Below are 21,047 nucleotides of genomic sequence, written 5' to 3' on the forward strand. Positions count from 1 at the left end.
TTACTATATTAATAAACTATACTATAGTGACATTTTAGTTATTACTACAGTAATAAACTATACTATAGTGACATTTTAGTTATTACTATAGTAATAAACTATACTATAGTGACATTTTAGTTATTACTACAGTAATAAATTATACTATAGTGACATTTAAGTTGTTATTACTATAGTAATACAATATACTATAGTGACATTTTAGTTAATACTACAGTAATAAACTATACTATAGTGACATTTTAGTTATTACTATAGTAATAAACTATACTATAGTGACATTTTAGTTATTAATACAGTAATAAATTATACTATAGTGACATTTTAGTTATTACTATAGTAATAAACTATACTATAGTGACATTTTAGTTATTACTATAGTAATAAACTATACTAGTGACATTTAAGTTGTTATTACTATAGTAATAAACTATACTAGTGACATTTAAGTTGTTATTACTATATTAATAAACTATACTATAGTGACATTTTAGTTGTTATTACTATAGTAATGAACTACTAAAGTGGCATTTTAGTTATTACTACAGTAATAAACTATACTATAGTGACATTTTAGTTAGTACTACAGTAATAAACTATACTATAGTGACATTTTAGTTATTACTATAGTAATAAACTATACTATAGTGACAGTTTAGTTGTTATCACTATGTAATAAACTATACTATAGTGACATTTTAGTTATTACTATAGTAATAAACTATACTAGTGACATTTTAGTTGTTATTACTATATTAATAAACTATACTATAGTGACATTTTAGTTAGTACTACAGTAACAAACTATACTATAGTGACATTTTAGTTATTACTATAGTAATAAACTATACTATAGTGACAGTTTAGTTGTTATCACTATGTAATAAACTATACTATAGTGACATTTTAGTTATTACTATAGTAATAAACTAAACTATAGTGACATTTTAGTTATTACTATAGTAATAAACTATACTAGTGACATTTTAGTTATTACTATATTAATAAACTATACTATAGAGACATTTTAGTTGTTATTACTAAAGTAATGAACTACTAAAGTGGAATTTTAGTTGTTATTACTACAGTAATAAACTATATTATAGTGACATTTTAGTTAGTACTACAGTAATAAACTATACTATAGTGACATTTTAGTTGTTATTTCTATAGTAATAAAGTATACTATAGTGACATTTTAGTTGTTATTACTATAGTAATAAACAATACTATAGTGACATTTTAGTGATTACTACAGCAATAAACTATACTATAGTGACATTTTAGTTATTACTATAGTAATAAACTATACTAGTGACATTTTAGTTACTACTATAGTAATAAACTATACTAGTGACATTTTAGTTGTTATTACTATAGTAATAAACTAAACTATAGTGACATTTTAGTTAGTACTACAGTAATAAACTATACTATAGTGACATTTTAGTTATTACTATAGTAATAAACTATACTATAGTGACATTTTAGTTATTACTATATTAATAAACTATACTAGTGACATTTTAGTTATTACTATATTAATAAACTATACTATAGTGACATTTTAGTTGTTATTACTAAAGAAATGAACTACTAAAGTGGAATTTTAGTTATTACTACAGTAATGAACTATATTATAGTGACATTTTAGTTAGTACTACAGTAATAAACTATACTATAGTGACATTTTAGTTATTTCTATAGTAATAAAGTATACTATAGTGACATTGTAGTTGTTATTACTATAGTAATAAACAATACTATAGTGACATTTTAGTTATTACTACAGCAATAACCTATACTATAGTGACATTTTAGTTATTACTATAGTAATAAACTATACTATAGTGACATTTTAGTTATTACTATAGTAATAAACTATACTATAGTGACAATTTAGTTATTACTATAGTAATAAACTATACTATAGTGACATTTTAGTTGTTATTACTATAGTAATAAACTACTAAAGTGACATTTTAGTTGTTATTACTACAGTAATAAACTATACTATAGTGACATTTAAGTTGTTATTACTACAGTAATAAACTATACTATAGTGACATTTTAGTTGTTATTACTATAGTAATAAACTATACTATAGTGACATTTTAGTTATTACTATAGTAATAAACTATACTATAGTGACATTTTAGTTATTACTACAGTAATACATTATACTATAGTGACATTTTAGTTATTACTATAGTAATACAATATACTATAGTGACATTTTAGTTATTACTATAGTAATAAACTATACTATAGTGACATTTTAGTTATTACTATAGTAATAAACCATACTATAGTGACATTTTAGTTGTTATTACTATAGTAATAAACTACTAAAGTGAAATTTTAGTTGTTATTACTACAGTAATAAACTATACTATAGTGACATTTTAGTTGTTATTAATACAGTAATAAACTATACTATAGTGACATTTTAGTTATTACTATAGTAATAAACTATACTATAGTGACATTTTAGTTATTACTATAGTAATAAACTATACTATAGTGACATTTTAGTTATTACTACAGTAATAAACTATACTATAGTGACATTTTAGTTATTACTATAGTAATAAACTATACTATAGTGACATTTTAGTTATTACTATAGTAATAAACTACTAAAGTGACATTTTAGTTATTACTACAGTAATAAACTATACTATAGTGACATTTTAGTTAGTACTACAGTAATAAACTATACTATAGTGACATTTTAGTTATTTCTATAGTAATAAAGTATACTATAGTGACATTTTAGTTGTTATTACTATAGTAATAAACAATACTATAGTGACATTTTAGTTATTACTACAGCAATAAACTATACTATAGTGACATTTTAGTTATTACTATAGTAATAAACTATACTATAGTGACATTTTAGTTATTACTATAGTAATAAACTATACTATAGTGACATTTTAGTTATTACTATAGTAATAAACTACTAAAGTGACATTTTAGTTGTTATTACTACAGTAATAAACTATACTATAGTGACAGTTTAGTAAGTACTACAGTAATAAACTATAATATAGTGACATTTTAGTTATTACTACAGTAATAAACTATACTATAGTGACATTTTAGTTGTTATTACTATAGTAATAAACTATACTATAGTGACATTTTAGTTGTTATTACTACAGTAATAAACTATACTATAGTGACATTTTAGTTATTACTACAGCAATAAACTATACTATAGTGCCATTTTAGTTATTACTATAGTAATAAACTATACTATAGTGACATTTTAGTTATTACTATAGTAATAAACTATACTATAGTGACATTTTAGTTGTTATTACTACAGTAATAAACTATACTATAGTGACATTTTAGTTATTACTATAGTAATAAACTATACTATAGTGACATTTTAGTTGTTATTACTATAGTAATAAACTACTAAAGTGACATTTTAGTTGTTATTACTACAGTAATAAACTATACTATAGTGACAGTTTAGTAAGTACTACAGTAATAAACTATAATATAGTGACATTTTAGTTATTTCTATAGTAATAAAGTATACTATAGTAGGGATGTCCCGATCCAGGTTTTTGCACTTCCGATCCCGATATTGTTTTTGCATTTCCGATCCGATACCGATACTGACCGATACCGATACTGACCGATACCGATACTGACTGATACTGGCCTATCCGAGCATGTATTGAAGTTTAAAGTTATTTAGCCTACTTAGTTGTCAGAATCATGTTGAAAAGGGTTTTAGTACTCTTGATAACAACTAGCCAGCTGAATTAGGGGAGTTTGAATAATACACAATGGTTGGTAACAAGAAACTGACCTGTTTATTCAAGGATAAACACAAAATAGACAAAATGATACATGACAAACAGAAATGGCATCATTGAACTAGGGCTGGGCGATATGGCCTTTTTTTAATATTGCGATATTTTAAGGCGATATTGCAATACACAATATATATCTCGATATTTTGCCTTAGCCTTGAATGAACACTTGATGCATATAATCACAGCATTATGATGATTCTATGTGTTTTGATTGATTGATTGAGACTTTTATTAGTAGGTTGCACAGTGAAGTACATATTCCGTACAATTGACCACTAAATGGTAACACCCCAATAAGTTTTTCAACTTGTTTAAGTCGGGGTCCACTTAAATTGATTCATGATACAGATATATACTATCAGATATATACTATCATCATAATACAGTCATCACACAAGATAATCACATTGAATTATTGACATTATTTATAATCCAGGGTGTGGAGGGGGGCGCCGGATGTTTTTTTATTTGATTTTGTGCGTGGCATAGATTTGCTGTGCGCAGAGGACGCTTGAGCAGGCGCGCACCTTAGCGGCTGCGCTAGCATCACAGCTAACGTTAGCCATGCCGCTACCTCGCTCTCTGCTGGGAGAGGGCGTATACGTATGTGACGTAGGACGTGACAGTATGTGACGTGTGTAAGAAGGTGCGCTCGCTGTCTGTGAGAGGGAGACACAGGAAAGAGTGAGAAGAGCCTGTCGTGTAATGCCAGCAGCTAAAAGCAACTGCGTGACAATTGTGGATGTGTTGAAGGTGTGCTGGAAAATGCGGAACGGAAATTACGGAGCAGCAGAAAAGTGGAATGTATTATTTAAATAGGTGCGTTGGAAAACACGGACCGGTGTTTTTTTAAAACTAGATCTGGATCGGCATTTTCCCATGCCTTGCCGATACGCAATTTTTGGCAAATATCGGCAGCCGATCCGATCCAAATATCGGATCGGGACATCCCTATACTATAGTGACATTTTAGTTATTACTATAGTAATAAACTATACTATAGTGACATTTTAGTTATTACTACAGTAATAAACTATACTACAGTGACATTTAAGTTGTTATTACTATAGTAATGAACTATACTAATAGTGACATTTTAGTTATTACTATAGTAATAAACTATACCATAGTGACATTTTAGTTATTACTATAGTAATAAACTACACTATAGTGACATTTTAGTTATTACTATATTAATAAACTATACTATAGTGACATTTTAGTTATTACTAGTAATAAACTATACCATAGTGACATTTTAGTTATTACTATAGTAATAAACTATACTATAGTGACATTTTAGTTATTACTACAGTAATAAACTATACTACAGTGACATTTAAGTTGTTATTACTATAGTAATGAACTATACTAATAGTGACATTTTAGTTATTACTATAGTAATAAACTATACCATAGTGACATTTTAGTTATTACTATAGTAATAAACTACACTATAGTGACATTTTAGTTATTACTATATTAATAAACTATACTATAGTGACATTTTAGTTATTACTAGTAATAAACTATACTATAGTGACATTTTAGTTATTACTATAGTAATAAACTATACTATAGTGACATTTTAGTTATTACTACAGTAATAAATTATACTATAGTGACATTTTAGTTATTACTATAGTAATACAATATACTATAGTGACATTTTAGTTGTTATTACTATAGTAGTAAACTATACTATAGTGACATTTTAGTTATTACTACAGTAAGAAAATATACTATAGTGACATTTTAGTTATTACTATAGTAAAAAACTATACTATACTAACATTTTAGTTGTTATTACTATGTAATAAACTATACTATAGTGACATTTTAGTTATTACTATAGTAATAAACTATGCTATAGTGACATTTTAGTTATTACTATAGTAATAAACTATACTAGTGACATTTTAGTTGTTATTACTACAGTAATAAACTATACTATAGTGACATTTTAGTTAGTACTACAGTAATAAAGTATACTATAGTGACATTTTAGTTATTACTACAGTAATAAACTATACTATAGTGACATTTAAGTTATTACTATAGTAATAAACTATACCATAGTGACATTTTAGTTATTACTATAGTAATAAACTATACTATAGTGACATTTTAGTTATTACTATAGTAATAAACTATACTATAGTGACATTTTAGTTATTACTACAGTAATAAATTATACTATAGTGACATTTTAGTTGTTATTACTATAGTAATACAATATACTATAGTGACATTTTAGTTATTACTATAGTAATAAACTATTCTATAGTGACATTTTAGTTATTACTATAGTATAAAACTATACTATAGTGACATTTTAGTTGTTATTACTATGTAATAAACTATACTATAGTGACATTTTAGTTATTACTATAGTAATAAACTATACTATAGTGACATTTTAGTTATTACTATAGTAATAAACTATACTAGTGACATTTTAGTTATTACTATAATAATAAAATATACTATAGTGACATTTTAGTTGTTATTACTATAGTAATAAACTACTAAAGTGACATTTTAGTTATTATTACAGTAATAAACTATACTATAGTGACATTTTAGTTAGTACTACAGTAATAAACTATACTATAGTGACATTTTAGTTGTTATTTCTATAGTAATAAAGTATACTATAGTGACATCTTAGTTATTACTACAGTAATAAACTATACTATAGTGACATTTAAGTTGTTATTACTATCGTAATAAACTATACTATAGTGACATTTTAGTTATTACTATAGTAATAAACTATACCATAGTGACATTTTAGTTATTACTATAGTAATAAACTATACTATAGTGACATTTTAGTTATTACTATATTAATAAACTATACTATAGTGACATTTTAGTTATTACTACAGTAATAAACTATACTATAGTGGCATTTTAGTTATTACTATAATAATAAACTATACTATAGTGACATTTTAGTTATTACTACAGTAATAAATTATACTATAGTGACATTCTAGTTGTTACTATAGTAATACAATATACTATAGTGATATTTTAGTTATTACTATAGTAATAAACTATACTATAGTGACAGTTTAGTTATTACTACAATAATAAACTATACTATAGTGACATTTAAGTTGTTATTACTATAGTAATAAACTATACTATAGTGACATTTTAGTTATTACTATAGTAATAAACTATACCATAGTGACATTTTAGTTATTACTATAGTAATACACTATACTATAGTGACATTTTAGTTGGTACTACAGTAATAAACTAATTAATAAACTATACTATAGTGACATTTTAGTTATTACTACAGTAATAAACTATACTATAGTGGCATTTTAGTTATTACTATAATAATAAACTATACTATAGTGACATTTTAGTTATTACTACAGTAATAAATTATACTATAGTGACATTCTAGTTGTTACTATAGTAATACAATATACTATAGTGATATTTTAGTTATTACTATAGTAATAAACTATACTATAGTGACAGTTTAGTTATTACTACAATAATAAACTATACTATAGTGACATTTAAGTTGTTATTACTATAGTAATAAACTATACTATAGTGACATTTTAGTTATTACTATAGTAATAAACTATACCATAGTGACATTTTAGTTATTACTATAGTAATACACTATACTATAGTGACATTTTAGTTGGTACTACAGTAATAAACTATACTATAGTGACATTTTAGTTATTATTATAGTAATAAACTATACTATAGTGACATTTTAGTTGTTACTATAGTAATAAACTATACTATAGTGACATTTTAGTTATTACTTCAGTAATAAACTATACTGTAGTGACATTTTAGTTATTACTATATTAATAAACTATACTATAGTGACATTTTAGATGTTATTACTACAGTAATAAACTATACTGTAGTGACATTTTAGTTATTACTATATTAATAAACTATACTATAGTGACATTTTAGATGTTATTACTACAGTAATAAACTATACTATAGTGACATTTTAGTTATTTTTATTATAGTAATAAACTATACTATAGTGACATTTTAGTTATTACTTTAGTAATAAACTATATTATAGTGACATTTTAGTTGTTATTACTTTAGTAATAAACTATACTATAGTGACATTTTAATTGTTATTACTTTAGTAATAAACTATACTATAGTGACATTTTAGTTACTATGTTAATAAACTATACTATAGTGACATTTTAGTTGTTATTACTACAGTAATAAACTATACTATAGTGACATTTTAGTTATTACTATTGTAATAAACTATACTAGAGTGACATTTTAGTTGTTATTACTATAGTAATAAACTATACCATAGTGACATTTTAGTTATTATTATAGTAATAAACTATACTATAGTGACATTTTAGTTGTTATTACTATAGTAATAGACTATACTATAGGGACATTTGAGTTATTACTAAAGTAATAAACTATACTATAGTGACATTTTAGTTGTTATTACTATAGTAATAAACTATACCATAGTGACATTTTAGTTATTACTATAGTAATAAACTACTATAGTGACATTTTAGTTATTACTATAGTAATAAACTATACTATAGTGACATTTTAGTTATTACTATAGTAATAAACTACTATAGTGACATTTTAGGTATTACTATAGTAATACATTATACTATAGTCTATCCTAAAGCTACAGACACACAAAGCATGTTGCTAGTAGGGCTTAGCGAAGCAAAAGTTAGCAACACTAGCATAGCTATGTGAGCTAAAGTGCTAACATTACTTTCACCATTTACCTGCTGTTTTGTTGTTTGTTTATGTTTAACTGATTCAAACTTTATTTTACTCATGTATCATTTGACCATTTAACCAGTGTAGTAACATGACGCTAGGTTAGCCTGTGCGCTGTTGGCGGCACTCCCCTTTTAGGACGTGTAGCAAAGCCTGTAGCGAGCAGACTCACGTGAAGGAGGTTTCGGTATAAATGTTGAGGAAGTAGCCCCCAAGCAGGTAGCCCACAGCCGGGCCCACAATGGCAGCAGTGTAGAAGATCCCTGTGGGAAGAGAAAGTCAATGCACTTCAGGTACTTCCTGTTTCCTAACCAGCACTTCCTGTGGAGCAACTTCATAAGGGTCCTTTTGTTGTTTGGAAACGACCATTACATAAATAAAAAGGGCCCGCTTCATTGTATTTCTGTTTTGTTTAAAATAGCAGCTCTCCAGTACAAACAGTAATTGACTAAAAATATATTCAATAGAAATTAAGCATTTTATTTTTTACATGATTAAACATATCTATTATACATATTATTATTTTATATATTATTTATCTTGTTTTTATATATATTTATCTACATTTTACACACTTTTTGCACTCCTAGCTTTTTCCTGTATTGTTAAAAACTGAAAAACGAAGAATTGTTAAATGGACAGTTTAGCTTGCCGATAATGTAACGTTTCACATTTTGCTGCATGCTTTGAATAGGAAAAAACATCGCCATCTGGTGGGCAGACGTACAAAAATAATCAAAGTTATAGTTATGATTACTTATGAAAAAGGGGGGACCAAAAATTAAATAGTTTCCTTTAATTTATGTAGTTACATTTAAACCGATACAAGCGCTAAAATCAATGATCAGTGTTATTGTTTCAATTGTAGTGTCATGTATTTATTTATTACCAATTCTTCATTACAGGTGTGTCCAAAGTGCGTAGCTGTTTTTTTTAATGGCCCGCGGCACAATTGTTAGAATTCCAATATTAGCACGCTAGCTTTTCTGCAAATTTTCCAGGTATCAAATATTTTGTTACTTGACGAACGATACCGTTAGCATGCTAGCTTTTAATTTTTTTTTCGTTATTTAGATAATTCTGAAGGGATGCACAAAAGTCACATTTTGGTACTTAATGCATGCTAACGTTAGCATGCTAGCATTTTAAACATTTCTCAGGTACACTATCAGTGGTACTTTAACTTTACACAACTCAGTAATATATTTTGGTGTTTGACGCATCTTACAGTTAGCATTTTAGCATATTAATATTAGCATGCTAGCTTTTTTTTAGGTAATTTAGCAGGTATTTCGCCTCAGTGCCATATAGTTAATATGTCACTAATGCTACCTGTAAGCATGCTATTGTTAGCATGTTAGCTCATTTTTTGTGACTTGACGCTATCTGGCCATTGTGCTAACTGTTAGCATTTCAGTTTGGCTTTGGCTCTTCACCAGTCACATGAAATGTTTGCCAAAATTCCATTTTGTAGTTCTTTGAAAAAATTTTGAAGGTGCAAACTACCAACATGGCCCCTGCATCCTTTGATTTGTCAAATGGAAAGCGCCACTCTCCATAGCAATTGACACGGTGGTCAAAATTGGAATTGCCACAAAACACATTTTAAGACATTTAACACACTGCCGAATGGCGGCTAAAGTGGACCCCCAAATTTGTCACTTTTCAGGTGTCAGGTAAACTGCGACGAATTGGGGCTATATGAATCCCCTTCCTACTGTACTTATTTTACCAAAAAATATATTGTGAGAATTGGTTTGAATCATGTTTCAATTAAAGTGGATAATGCATCTCCTCCCTCCAGTTTGTCTCGTTTCATGTGTCGGGTTGGGGCCATATGAATCCCCTTCCTACTGAAAATATTATACAAATAATACACTGCGAGAATCGATCTGAATCGAGAATCGGTCTAAGTGGATAGTGCACCCCCGCAATTTGTCACGTTTCACGTGTCAGGTAGACCGCGACGAATTGAGGCCAAATGAATCCACTCCCTGTTGTAATTATTATACCAAATAATACATTGTGAGAATCGGTTTGAATTGAGAACCGGTTTAAGTGGACAGTGCACCCCTGCAATTTGTCACGTTTCATGTGTCAGGTAGATCGCGACGAATTCAGGCCATATGAATCCACTTCCTGTAGTAATTATTATACCAAATAATACATTGTGAGAATCGGTTTGAATCGAGAATTGATTAAAGTGGCTAGTGTACCCCCCCACCCACAATTTGTCATGTTTCATGTGTCAGGAAAAACAACAAATTGGGGCTATATGAATCTTCTTCCTGTTGTAATTATTATACCAAAAATACATTATGAGAATTGGTTTGAATCAAGAATCAAATCCTAGTAAGAACCGGTTTCAATCAAGAATCAAATTCTAGTAAAATTACAAGTTTTACTCTTATAATTGAGATTTACTCTATTATTACATGTTTGTCATAATATTCTAACTTGATTCTGGTATAATTAAAAAACTGTCACGTTTCATGTGTTAGGAAAACTGTGACCATTTGAATCTCTTTCCAACTGTAAATATTATACAAATAATACATTGTGAGAATCGGTTTGAACCGAGAATCGGTTTAAGTGGATAGTGCACCCCCGCAATTTGTCAAGTTTCATGTGTCAGGTAAACCGCTGCGAATTGAGGTCATATGAATCCACTTCCTGTTGTAATAATTATACCAAAAAATACATTGTGAGAATCGGTTTGAATGGAGAATCGGTTTAAGTGGATAGCGCAGCCCCGCAATTTGTCACGTTTCATGTGTCAGGTAAACCGCCACAAATTGAGGCCATATGAATCCATTTCCTGTTGTAATTATTACACCAAAAAACACATTGTGAGAATCGGTTTGAATCGAGAATCGGTTTAAGTGTATAGTGCACCCCCGCAATTTGTCACGTTTCATGTGTCAGGTAAACCGCGACCAATAGAGGCCATATGAATCCACCTTCTGTTGTAATTATCATACCAAATAATACATTGTGAGAATCGGTTTGAATCGAGAATCGCTTTAAGTGGATAGTGAACCCCCGCAATTTGTCACGTTTCATGTGTCAGGTAAACCGCCACAAATTGAGGCCATATGAATCCACTTCCTGTTGTAATTGTTATACCAAATAATACACTGTGAGAGTCGGTTTGAATCGAGAATTGGTTAGAGTGACTAGTGTACACCCCCAACTAGGGATGTCCCGATCCAGGTTTTTGCACTTCCGATCCGATACCGATAGTGTTTTTGCATTTCCGATCCGATACCGATACTGACCGATACCGATACTGACCAATACTGGCCTATCCGAGCATGTATTAAAGTTTAAAGTTATTTAGCCTACTTAGTTGTCAGAATCATGTTGAAAAGGGTTTTAGTACTCTTGATAACAACTAGCCAGCTGAATTAGGGGAGTTTGAATAATACACAATGGTTGGTAACAAGAAACTGACCTGTTTATTCAAGGATAAACACAAAATAGACAAAATGATACATGACAAACAGAAATGGCATCATTGAACTAGGGCTGAGCGATATGGCCTTTTTTTAATATTGCGATATTTTAAGGCCATATTGCGATACACAATATATATCTCGATATTTTGCCTTAGCCTTGAATGAACACTTGATGCATATAATCACAGCAGTATGATGATTCTATGTGTTTTGATTGATTGATTGAGACTTTTATTAGTAGGTTGCACAGTGAAGTACATATTCCGTACAATTGACCACTAAATGGTAACACCCCAATAAGTTTTTCAACTTGTTTAAGTCGGGGTCCACTTAAATTGATTCATGATACAGATATATACTATCATCATAATACAGTCATCACACAAGATAATCACATTGAATTATTTACATTATTTATAATCCAGGGTGTGGAGGGGGGCGCCTGATGTAAGTGTCAAAAAGACAGCCAAAAGAGTTTGATATGAGAATAAATCTAAAGTTAAAATATAGGGTAGAAATGCACCCATTTGCAGGAAATGTAGTCTTGATTTTCAAAATGTTCTTTCAAGGCTTGCATGTCTACATTAAAACATTCTTCTTCATACTGCATTAATATATGCTACTTTTAAACTTTCATGCAGAGAAGGAAATCACAACTAAAAAAATCACTAATTTTTTCATACGTTGTTGATGTGGAAAGTCTGCATTTGGATGGTGTGGACGTGTGGCACCGAATGGAGATAAGCGTCTCGACAGACGTCACAATATTTGAACAATGATGACGAAAACTGTTGTCTCTGTCGTGTCCGTGTGTCCAAAATTGTTATGCGCTTATTTTTTTATTTGATTTTGTGCGTGGCATAGATTTGCCGTGCGCAGAGGACGCTTGAACAGGCGCGCACCTTAGCGGCTGCGCTAGCATCACAGCTAACGTGCTGGGAGAGGACGTATATGTATGTGACGTATGACGTGACGTGTGTAAGAAGGTGCGCTCGCTGTCTGTGAGAGGGAGACACAGGAAAGAGTGAGAAGAGCCTGTCGTGTAATGCCAGCAGCTAAAAGCAACTGCGTGATAATTGTGGATGTGTTGAAGGTGTGCTGGAAAATGCGGAACGGAAATTACGGAGCAGCAGAAAAGTGGAATGTATTATTTAAATAGGTGCGTTGGAAAACACGGACCGGAGTTTTTTTTAAAACTGGATCTGGATCGGCATTTTCCCATGCCTTGCCGATACGCAATTTTTGGCAAATATCGGCAGCCGATCCGATCCAAATATCGGATCGGGACATCCCTACCCCCAACCCACAATTTGTCATGTTTCATGTGTCAGGAAAACCGCGACTAACTAGGGCTATCTGAATCTCCTTCCTGTTGTAATTATTATACCAAAAAATATATTGTGAGAATTGGTTTGAATCAAGAATTAAATTCTAGTAAAACTACAAGTTTTACTCTTATATTTGAGATTTACTCTAATATTACATATTTGTCATAATATTCTAACTTTATTCTGGTATAATAAAAAAACCCTCTTGTTTCAGGTGTCAGGAAAACTGTGACGAATTGGGGCCATATGAATCTCTTTCCTACTGCGATTATCATACCAAATAATACATTGTGAGAATCGATTTGAATCAAGTATCGATTCTGAATCGAATCATCCCCCCAAGAATGGAGACCCTCCTACCCCGGTACTCACCGATGTAAACCGGCCCGTAGTTGGACTTGACGTTCTCGTCCAGGTAGGTGACTCCCAGTGTGTAGAGGGGCGTGGCTCCCATGCCGTGCAGGAACTGTCCCAGCATGAAGACGTAACGATACCCGGACAGACCCGCGTTGCCGCTGTCCCGGCACAGGCCGGTCCGGTTGCCGCCGCACATGCCGGCCTGCTGGGACAGGCTGACCCGGTACGGCGGCGTGGTGAAGTGCGGCAAGGCGAAGACCAGCGAGCCCAGCCCCATGAGGAGCACGCCCCAGCCCAGCCAGCGGGGCTTGTGGCCCGTGCCGCCGAAGTAGCTGACGAAGGCGAGGCAGACGCAGGCGGCGATGTCGTAGGAGCTGACGATGACGCCTGACTGGTAGCTGTGCAGGTCGAAGCGCCTCTCGATGGACGTCACCACCGTGTTGACAAAGCCGTTGATGATCATGCCCTGCAGGAAGGAAGCCACGCACAGGAAGAACAGCACCCAGCGGGGCGTGTTGAACACCTGGATGGCTTTGGGGGTCAGCGCCCCCCAGCCGCACAGCTGACTCCAGCGCGCCACCTTTTGTCCGTTCTGGGCCGGGGCGGACGCCCCCGTGAAAACGCACGCTCGACTCGCATCGTTATTGTCCGTGTCAGAATCCACGGGGCCGCTCGGGGGCAGCTGGTGGAAGTCAAGGAGCTCTCGGCCGGAGCTGAAGGAGTTGTTAGCGTGCGGCATTGACGCGCCCGGGAAGACCAGCAGGTGGGCAGGAAGACCAGCTAGTGGGAAGGAAGACCAGCAGGTGGGCGCAAAGAGAAGATCGGCTGTGGAGTGTGGGGCAGACCTCGGTGCACTTTTTATAGGGCCAGCAACACGGATTCCTGCAGGCACAAAAGGAGGTTTGGTCTGTGTTATTGCTGTTGGAAATTGCTGATAGACAAACATGTTCCAGCCCATTTCCCCCTTTCATTTTTACTAGTCACAATGGAACCAAAACATCTCGACCTCCATAGTAAAAATACAATTACTTTTTGGAATTTTAGTAATAACTTGGATTGCATAAAAAGTGTATCTTTTTGTGTGGTGTGTGTGCATTTTTATATTGATGCAAATCAGATTTGATTTAGATTTGTAAATAAATAAACAACTATTTCATTTTTTACATCATTATTATTATAATAATATTTGTTTTACTTTTTATTATTAATTTGTAGAAACCAAAACTTTACAGACACATTTGGACCTCCATAATAAAAATACAATTACTTTTTGGAATTTCAATAATTTGGAACACACTCACAAACACAAAAAAAAAAATTCTTACTGTGCATTCAATATTTATGCAATATTTACCAGATTTGATTTAGATTTAAAAAAAAAAAAATATATATATATATATACAACTATATCATTATTTATTTTTACTTTAGTCAAACAAATGAGAAACAGTTGGGGTCATAATGAAACCAAAACTGAACAGACACACCTGAACCTCATTACTTTCACTTTCACTTTCATAAAAGCTCTAGGGGTCAATGGAATACTTGGAGGATGTTTCATAGAGTGAAACAATATAGTCACTTTAATGTTTGATGTGGATGAAATATTATCAGTGAGAACTGCCCTCCTCTGGGATTGTGCTCCTAAGCAGTATTAGTTGTAGTACTTGTTACTAGGTGTAGTACAAGTACTAGTTGGTAGTACTTTAAGAGTGAGGTAGATTAAGTAATAGTGAGAACTGCCCTCCTTTGTGATTGTGCTCATAACCAGTATTAGTTTTAGTACTAGTATAAATGCTAGTTAGAGCATGTGTGCATTTTTATATTTATGCAAATCAAATTTGATTTAGATTTGTAAATAAATAAACAACTATTTCATTTTTTACATCATAATTATTATGATAATAATACATATTTTTTAAATATTATTAATTTGTAGAAACCAAAACTGTACAGACACATTTGGACATCCAGAGTCAAAATACAATTACTTTTTGGAATTTTAATAATTTGGAAAATATAAAAAAAAAAAAAAAATTCTTACTGTGGATTCAATATTTATGCAATATTTACCAGATTTGATTTAGATTAAAAAAATAAAAACAACTATATCATTATTTACATCATCATTATTATAATTATTTTTATTTATTAATGTTATTAATTTGTAGAAACCAAAACGGGCGGTACAGACACATCTGGACCTCCATCGTAAAAATACAGTTACTTTTTGGAATTTTAATAATAATTTGGAATGCATGTAAATATTATTTTTCTTATTGTGTATTCAATATTTACCAGATTTGATTTAGATTCAAAAAAATAAATACTACCATTTCATTTTCTACATTGTTATTATTATTTATTTATTTATTATTTATTACTATTATCAATTTTTTTAAAACAAAACTGTACAGACACATTTGGACCGCCATAGTAAAAATACAATTACTTTTTGGAATTATTACAGTAATTATTATTTATTATTTGAAATGTTTTCCATCATTATTAATTTCAACTTTTGGCAAAAAAATAAAAATAAAACATCATCATTACAGTATATATTATTTATTATTTTTACATTGTATATTCATTTGAACTTTTGTCAAAAAACAAAACAAAACAAACAAAAAAAAAACTCAAAATGAAAACCCAAAACGGTATAGACGCATCTGGACCTTCATAGCAAAAGTACAATTATTTTATGAAAATGTTAAAATTATTTGGAGGGCATAAAAAATTATTTATTTGATTTGATTTAGATTAAAAACATACAACAATTAAATTTTTTTTTTACATCATTACGATTATAAAAAGTATTATTTTTTTATCATTAGTATTCATTTCATCAGCATTATTCATCTTCACATTTGTCACAAAAAAACAAGCAAAAAAACCCCTCAAAATAAGTCATAAAGAACCCAAAACTGTACGGACACGTTTGGACCTCCACAGTAAAAATACAATTACTTTTTGGAATTTTAATAATACTTTGGAATGCATATATATAATTTTCTTTCTTACTGTGCATTCAATATTTATGCAATATTCACCAGACTTGAGTTGGATAAAAAACATTTAAATACAACAATGTCATTTCTTTACATGAGTACTATGAATATTTGTTCATCATTATTCACTTGCACTTATGTAAATAGACACGTCAATTAAAACTGACACATCTGAACATCGATAGTAAAATTACATATTTAAAATTGTAATAATGATTTGGTGTACATAATTAACATTTGTACTGTGCATTTGAATAATTGTGCAAAAATAAGCGGACCTGAGTTGGGTTAAAAAAACAATCTCATTATTATTATGAATATTGTTATTAAAAATGATGTTACAAGTGAGTGCAGATTAAATGTTACCTTTTATTTTTTACTTTAGTCAAACAAATGAGAAACAGTTGGGGTCATAATGAAACCAAAACTGAACAGACACATCTGAACCTCATTACTTTCACTTTCACTTTCATAAAAGCTCTAGGGGACAATGGAATACTTGGAGGATGTTTCATAGAGTGAAACAATATAGTCACTGATAATATGTTTGATGTGGATGAAATATTATCAGTGAGAACTGCCCTCCTCTGGGATTGTGCTCCTAAGCAGTATTAGTTGTAGTACTTGTTACTAGGTGTAGTACAAGTACTAGTTGGTAGTACTTTAAGAGTGAGGTAGATTAAGTAATAGTGAGAACTGCCCTCCTTTGTGATTGTGTTCACAACCAGTATTAGTTTTAGTACTAGTATAAATGCTAGTTAGAGCATGTGTGCATTTTTATATTTATGCAAATCAAATTTGCTGAGTAGTCTTGGGTTCAATCCCGAGCTCGGGATCTTTCTGTGTGGAGTTTGCATGTTCTCCCTGTGACTGCGTGGGTTCCCTCCGGGTACTCCGGCTTCCTCCCACCTCCAAAGACATGCACCTGGGGATAGGTTGATTGGCAACACTAAATTGGCCCTAGTGTGTGAATGTGAGTGTGAATGTTGTCTGTCTATCTGTGTTGGCCCTGCCATGAGGTGGCGACTTGTCCAGGGTGTACCCCGCCTTCCGCCCGATTGTAGCTGAGATAGGCTCCAGCGCCCCCTGCGACCCCAAAGGGAATAAGCGGTAGAAAATGGATGGATGGAAATTTGATTTAGATTTCTAAATAAATAAACAACTATTTCATGTTTTACATCATAATTATTATGATAATAATAAATATTTTTTTAATATTATTAATTTGTAGAAACCAAAACTGTACAGACACATTTGGACATCCATAGTCAAAATACAATTACTTTTTGGAATTTTAATAATTTGGAAAACATAAAAAAATATTTTTTTTCTTACTGTGGATTCAATATGTATGCAATATTTACCAGATTTGATTCAGATTAAAAAAATAAAAACAACTATATCATTATTTACATCATCATTATTACAAAGCCCGTTTCCATATGAGTTGGGAAATTGTTAGATGTAAATATAAACGGAATACTATGATTTGAAAATCCTTTTTAACCCATATTCAATTGAATGCACTACAAAGACAAGATATTTGATGTTCAAACTCATAAACTTTTTTTTTTTTTTTGCAAATAATAATTAACTTACAATTTCATGGCTGCAACACGTGCCAAAGTAGTTGGGAAAGGGCATGTACACCACTGTGTTACATGGCCTTTCCTTTTAACAACACTCAGTAAACGTTTGGGAACTGAGGAGACACATTTTTTACGCTTCTCAGGTGGAATTCTTTCCCATTCTTGCTTGATGTACAGCTTAAGTTGTTCAACAGTTCGGGGGTCTCCGTTGTGGTATTTTAGGCTTCATAATGCGCCACACATTTTCAATGGGAGACAGGTCTGGACTACAGGCAGGCCAGTCTAGTACCCACAATCTTTTACTATGAAGCCACGTTGATGTAACACATGGCTTGGCATTGTGTCTTGCTGAAATAAGCAGGGGCGTCCATGGTAACGTTGCTTGGACGGCAACATATGTTGCTCCAAAACCTGTATAATGATAAATAAATGAGTTATACTTGTATAGCGCTTTTCTACCTTAAAAGGTACTCAAAGCGCTTTGACAGTATTTCCACATTCACCCATTCACACACACATTCACACACTGATGGCGGAAGCTGCCATGCAAGGCGCTAACCAGCAGCCATCAGGAGCAAGGGGTGAAGTGTCTTGCCCAAAGACACAACGGACGTGACTAGGATGGTAGAAGGTGGGGATTGAACCCCAGTAACCAGCAACCCTCCGATTGCTGGCATGGCCACTCTACCAACTTCGCCACGCCGTCCGTATGTACCTTTCAGCATTAATGGCGCCTTCACAGATGCGTAAGTTACCCTTGTCTTGGGCACTAATACACCCCCATACCATCACAGATGCTGGCTTTTCAACTTTGCGCCTATAACAATCCGGATGGTTCTTTTCCTCTTTGGTCCGGAGGACACGACGTCCACAGTTTCCAAAAACAATTAGAAATGTGGACTCGTCAGACCACAGTACACTTTTCCACTTTGTATCAGTCCATCTTAGATGAGCTCAGGCCCAGCGAAACCGACGGCGTTTCTGGGTGTTGTTGATAAACGGTTTTCGCCTTGCAAAGGAGAGTTTTAACTTGCACTTACAGATGTAGCGACCAACTGTAGCTACTGACAGTAGGTTTTTGAAGTGTTCCTGAGCCCATGTGGTGATATCCTTTACACACTGGTGTCGCTTGTTGATGCAGTAAATCCTGAGGGATTGAAGGTCACGGGCTTAGCTGCTTACGTGCAGTGATTTCTCCAGATTCTCTGAACCCTTTGATGATATTACGGACCGTAGATGGTGAAATCCCTAAATTCCTGGCACTAGCTGGTTGAGAATGTTTTTTATTAAACTGTTCAACAATTTGCTCAAGCATTTGTTGAGAAAGTGGTGACCCTCGCCCCATCCTTGTTTGTGAATGACTGAGCATTTCATAGAATCTACTTTTATACCCAATCATGGCACCCACCTGTTCCCAATTTGCCTGTTCACCTGTGGGATGTTCCAAATAAGTGTTTGATGAGCATTCTTCAACTCTATCAGTATTTATTGCCACCTTTCCCAACTTCTTTGCCACGTGTTGCTGGCATCAAATTCTAAAGTTAATGATTATTTGCAAAAAAAAAAAATGTTTATCAGTTTGAACATCAAATATGTTGTCTTTGTAGCATATTCAACTGAATATGGGTTGAAAATGATTTGCAAATCATTGTATTCCGTTTATATTTACATCTAACACAATTTCCCAACTCATATGGAAACGGGGTTTGTATAATAATAATTATTTATTAATATTATTAATTTGTAGAAACCAAAACGGTACAGACACATCTGGACCTCCATCGTAAAAATGCAGTTACTTTTTGGAATTTTAATAATATTTGGAATCCATGAAAATATATTTTTTCTTATTGTGTAATCAATATTTACCAGATTTGATTTAGATTCAAAAAATAAATACAACCATTGCATTTCCTACATTGTTATTATTATTATTTATTATTTATTACTATTATCAATTTTTTTTAAACAAAACTGTACAGACACATTTTGACCGCCATAGTGAAAATACAATTGCTTTTTGGAAATGTAATAATTTCGAATACATAAAAAATATATAATTTTTCTTACTGTGTATTCAATATTTATGCAATATTTACCCGATTTGATTTAGATTAAAAAATAAACAATTTCATTTCTTACATTTAAGAACTAATTGCTAGAGCACGTATTAGTGCTAGTTAGCACTAATACTTGTACTAAAACTAATACTGGTTAGGATCACAATCACAGAGGAGGGCAGTTCTCACTATTATTTCATCTACCTCACTCTTAAAGTACGGTACTACCAACTAGTACTTGTACTACATCTAGTAAAGAGTACTAAAACTAATACTGGTTATGAGCACAATCGCAAACGCGGGCAGTGATATTATTTCATCCACATCAAACTAGAGCTCAAACGATTCCTCAAGTAACTCGAGTAATTCGATTACAAAATATATTCGAGGAATTTTCGCTGCCTCGAGGCGTCAAGTTTTTGTTTTTTGTTTACGGCATTTTGCCTCGTTTAGTAGTCAAAGCTCACGTATTGCACGGACTGTTTAGGTATTGCACAGCGTGTTTAATTCAGATCATACCAGAGGTGGGACCAAGTCATTGTTTTGCAAGTCACAAGTAAGTCTCAAGTCTTTGCCCTCAAGTCCGAGTCAAGTCCCGAGTCAAGTCCAAAGTCAAGACT

The 21,047-nt window shown here is 31.9% G+C and overlaps 1 protein-coding gene across 2 annotated transcripts in view; it reads right to left on the minus strand.

Moving 5' to 3' along the window:
- The window catches only part of slco4a1 (solute carrier organic anion transporter family, member 4A1), an 80,024-nt gene that overhangs the window by 35,608 nt on the left and 23,369 nt on the right, over window positions 1-21,047 (minus strand). For both annotated transcript variants that reach the window (XM_061985538.2, XM_061985537.2), the window contains exons 2-3: window positions 13,783-14,649; window positions 8,797-8,887 (exon numbers count right to left, since the gene is read on the minus strand). In XM_061985538.2, coding sequence (XP_061841522.2) covers window positions 8,797-8,887; window positions 13,783-14,506 — 815 coding nt within the window. In that variant the 5' untranslated portion in view covers window positions 14,507-14,649. The remainder of the gene's footprint in view (window positions 1-8,796; window positions 8,888-13,782; window positions 14,650-21,047) is intronic.

The sequence above is a fragment of the Nerophis lumbriciformis genome, linkage group LG23, assembly GCF_033978685.3.
Source record: "Nerophis lumbriciformis linkage group LG23, RoL_Nlum_v2.1, whole genome shotgun sequence".
Classification (NCBI taxonomy): Eukaryota; Metazoa; Chordata; class Actinopteri; order Syngnathiformes; family Syngnathidae; genus Nerophis; species Nerophis lumbriciformis.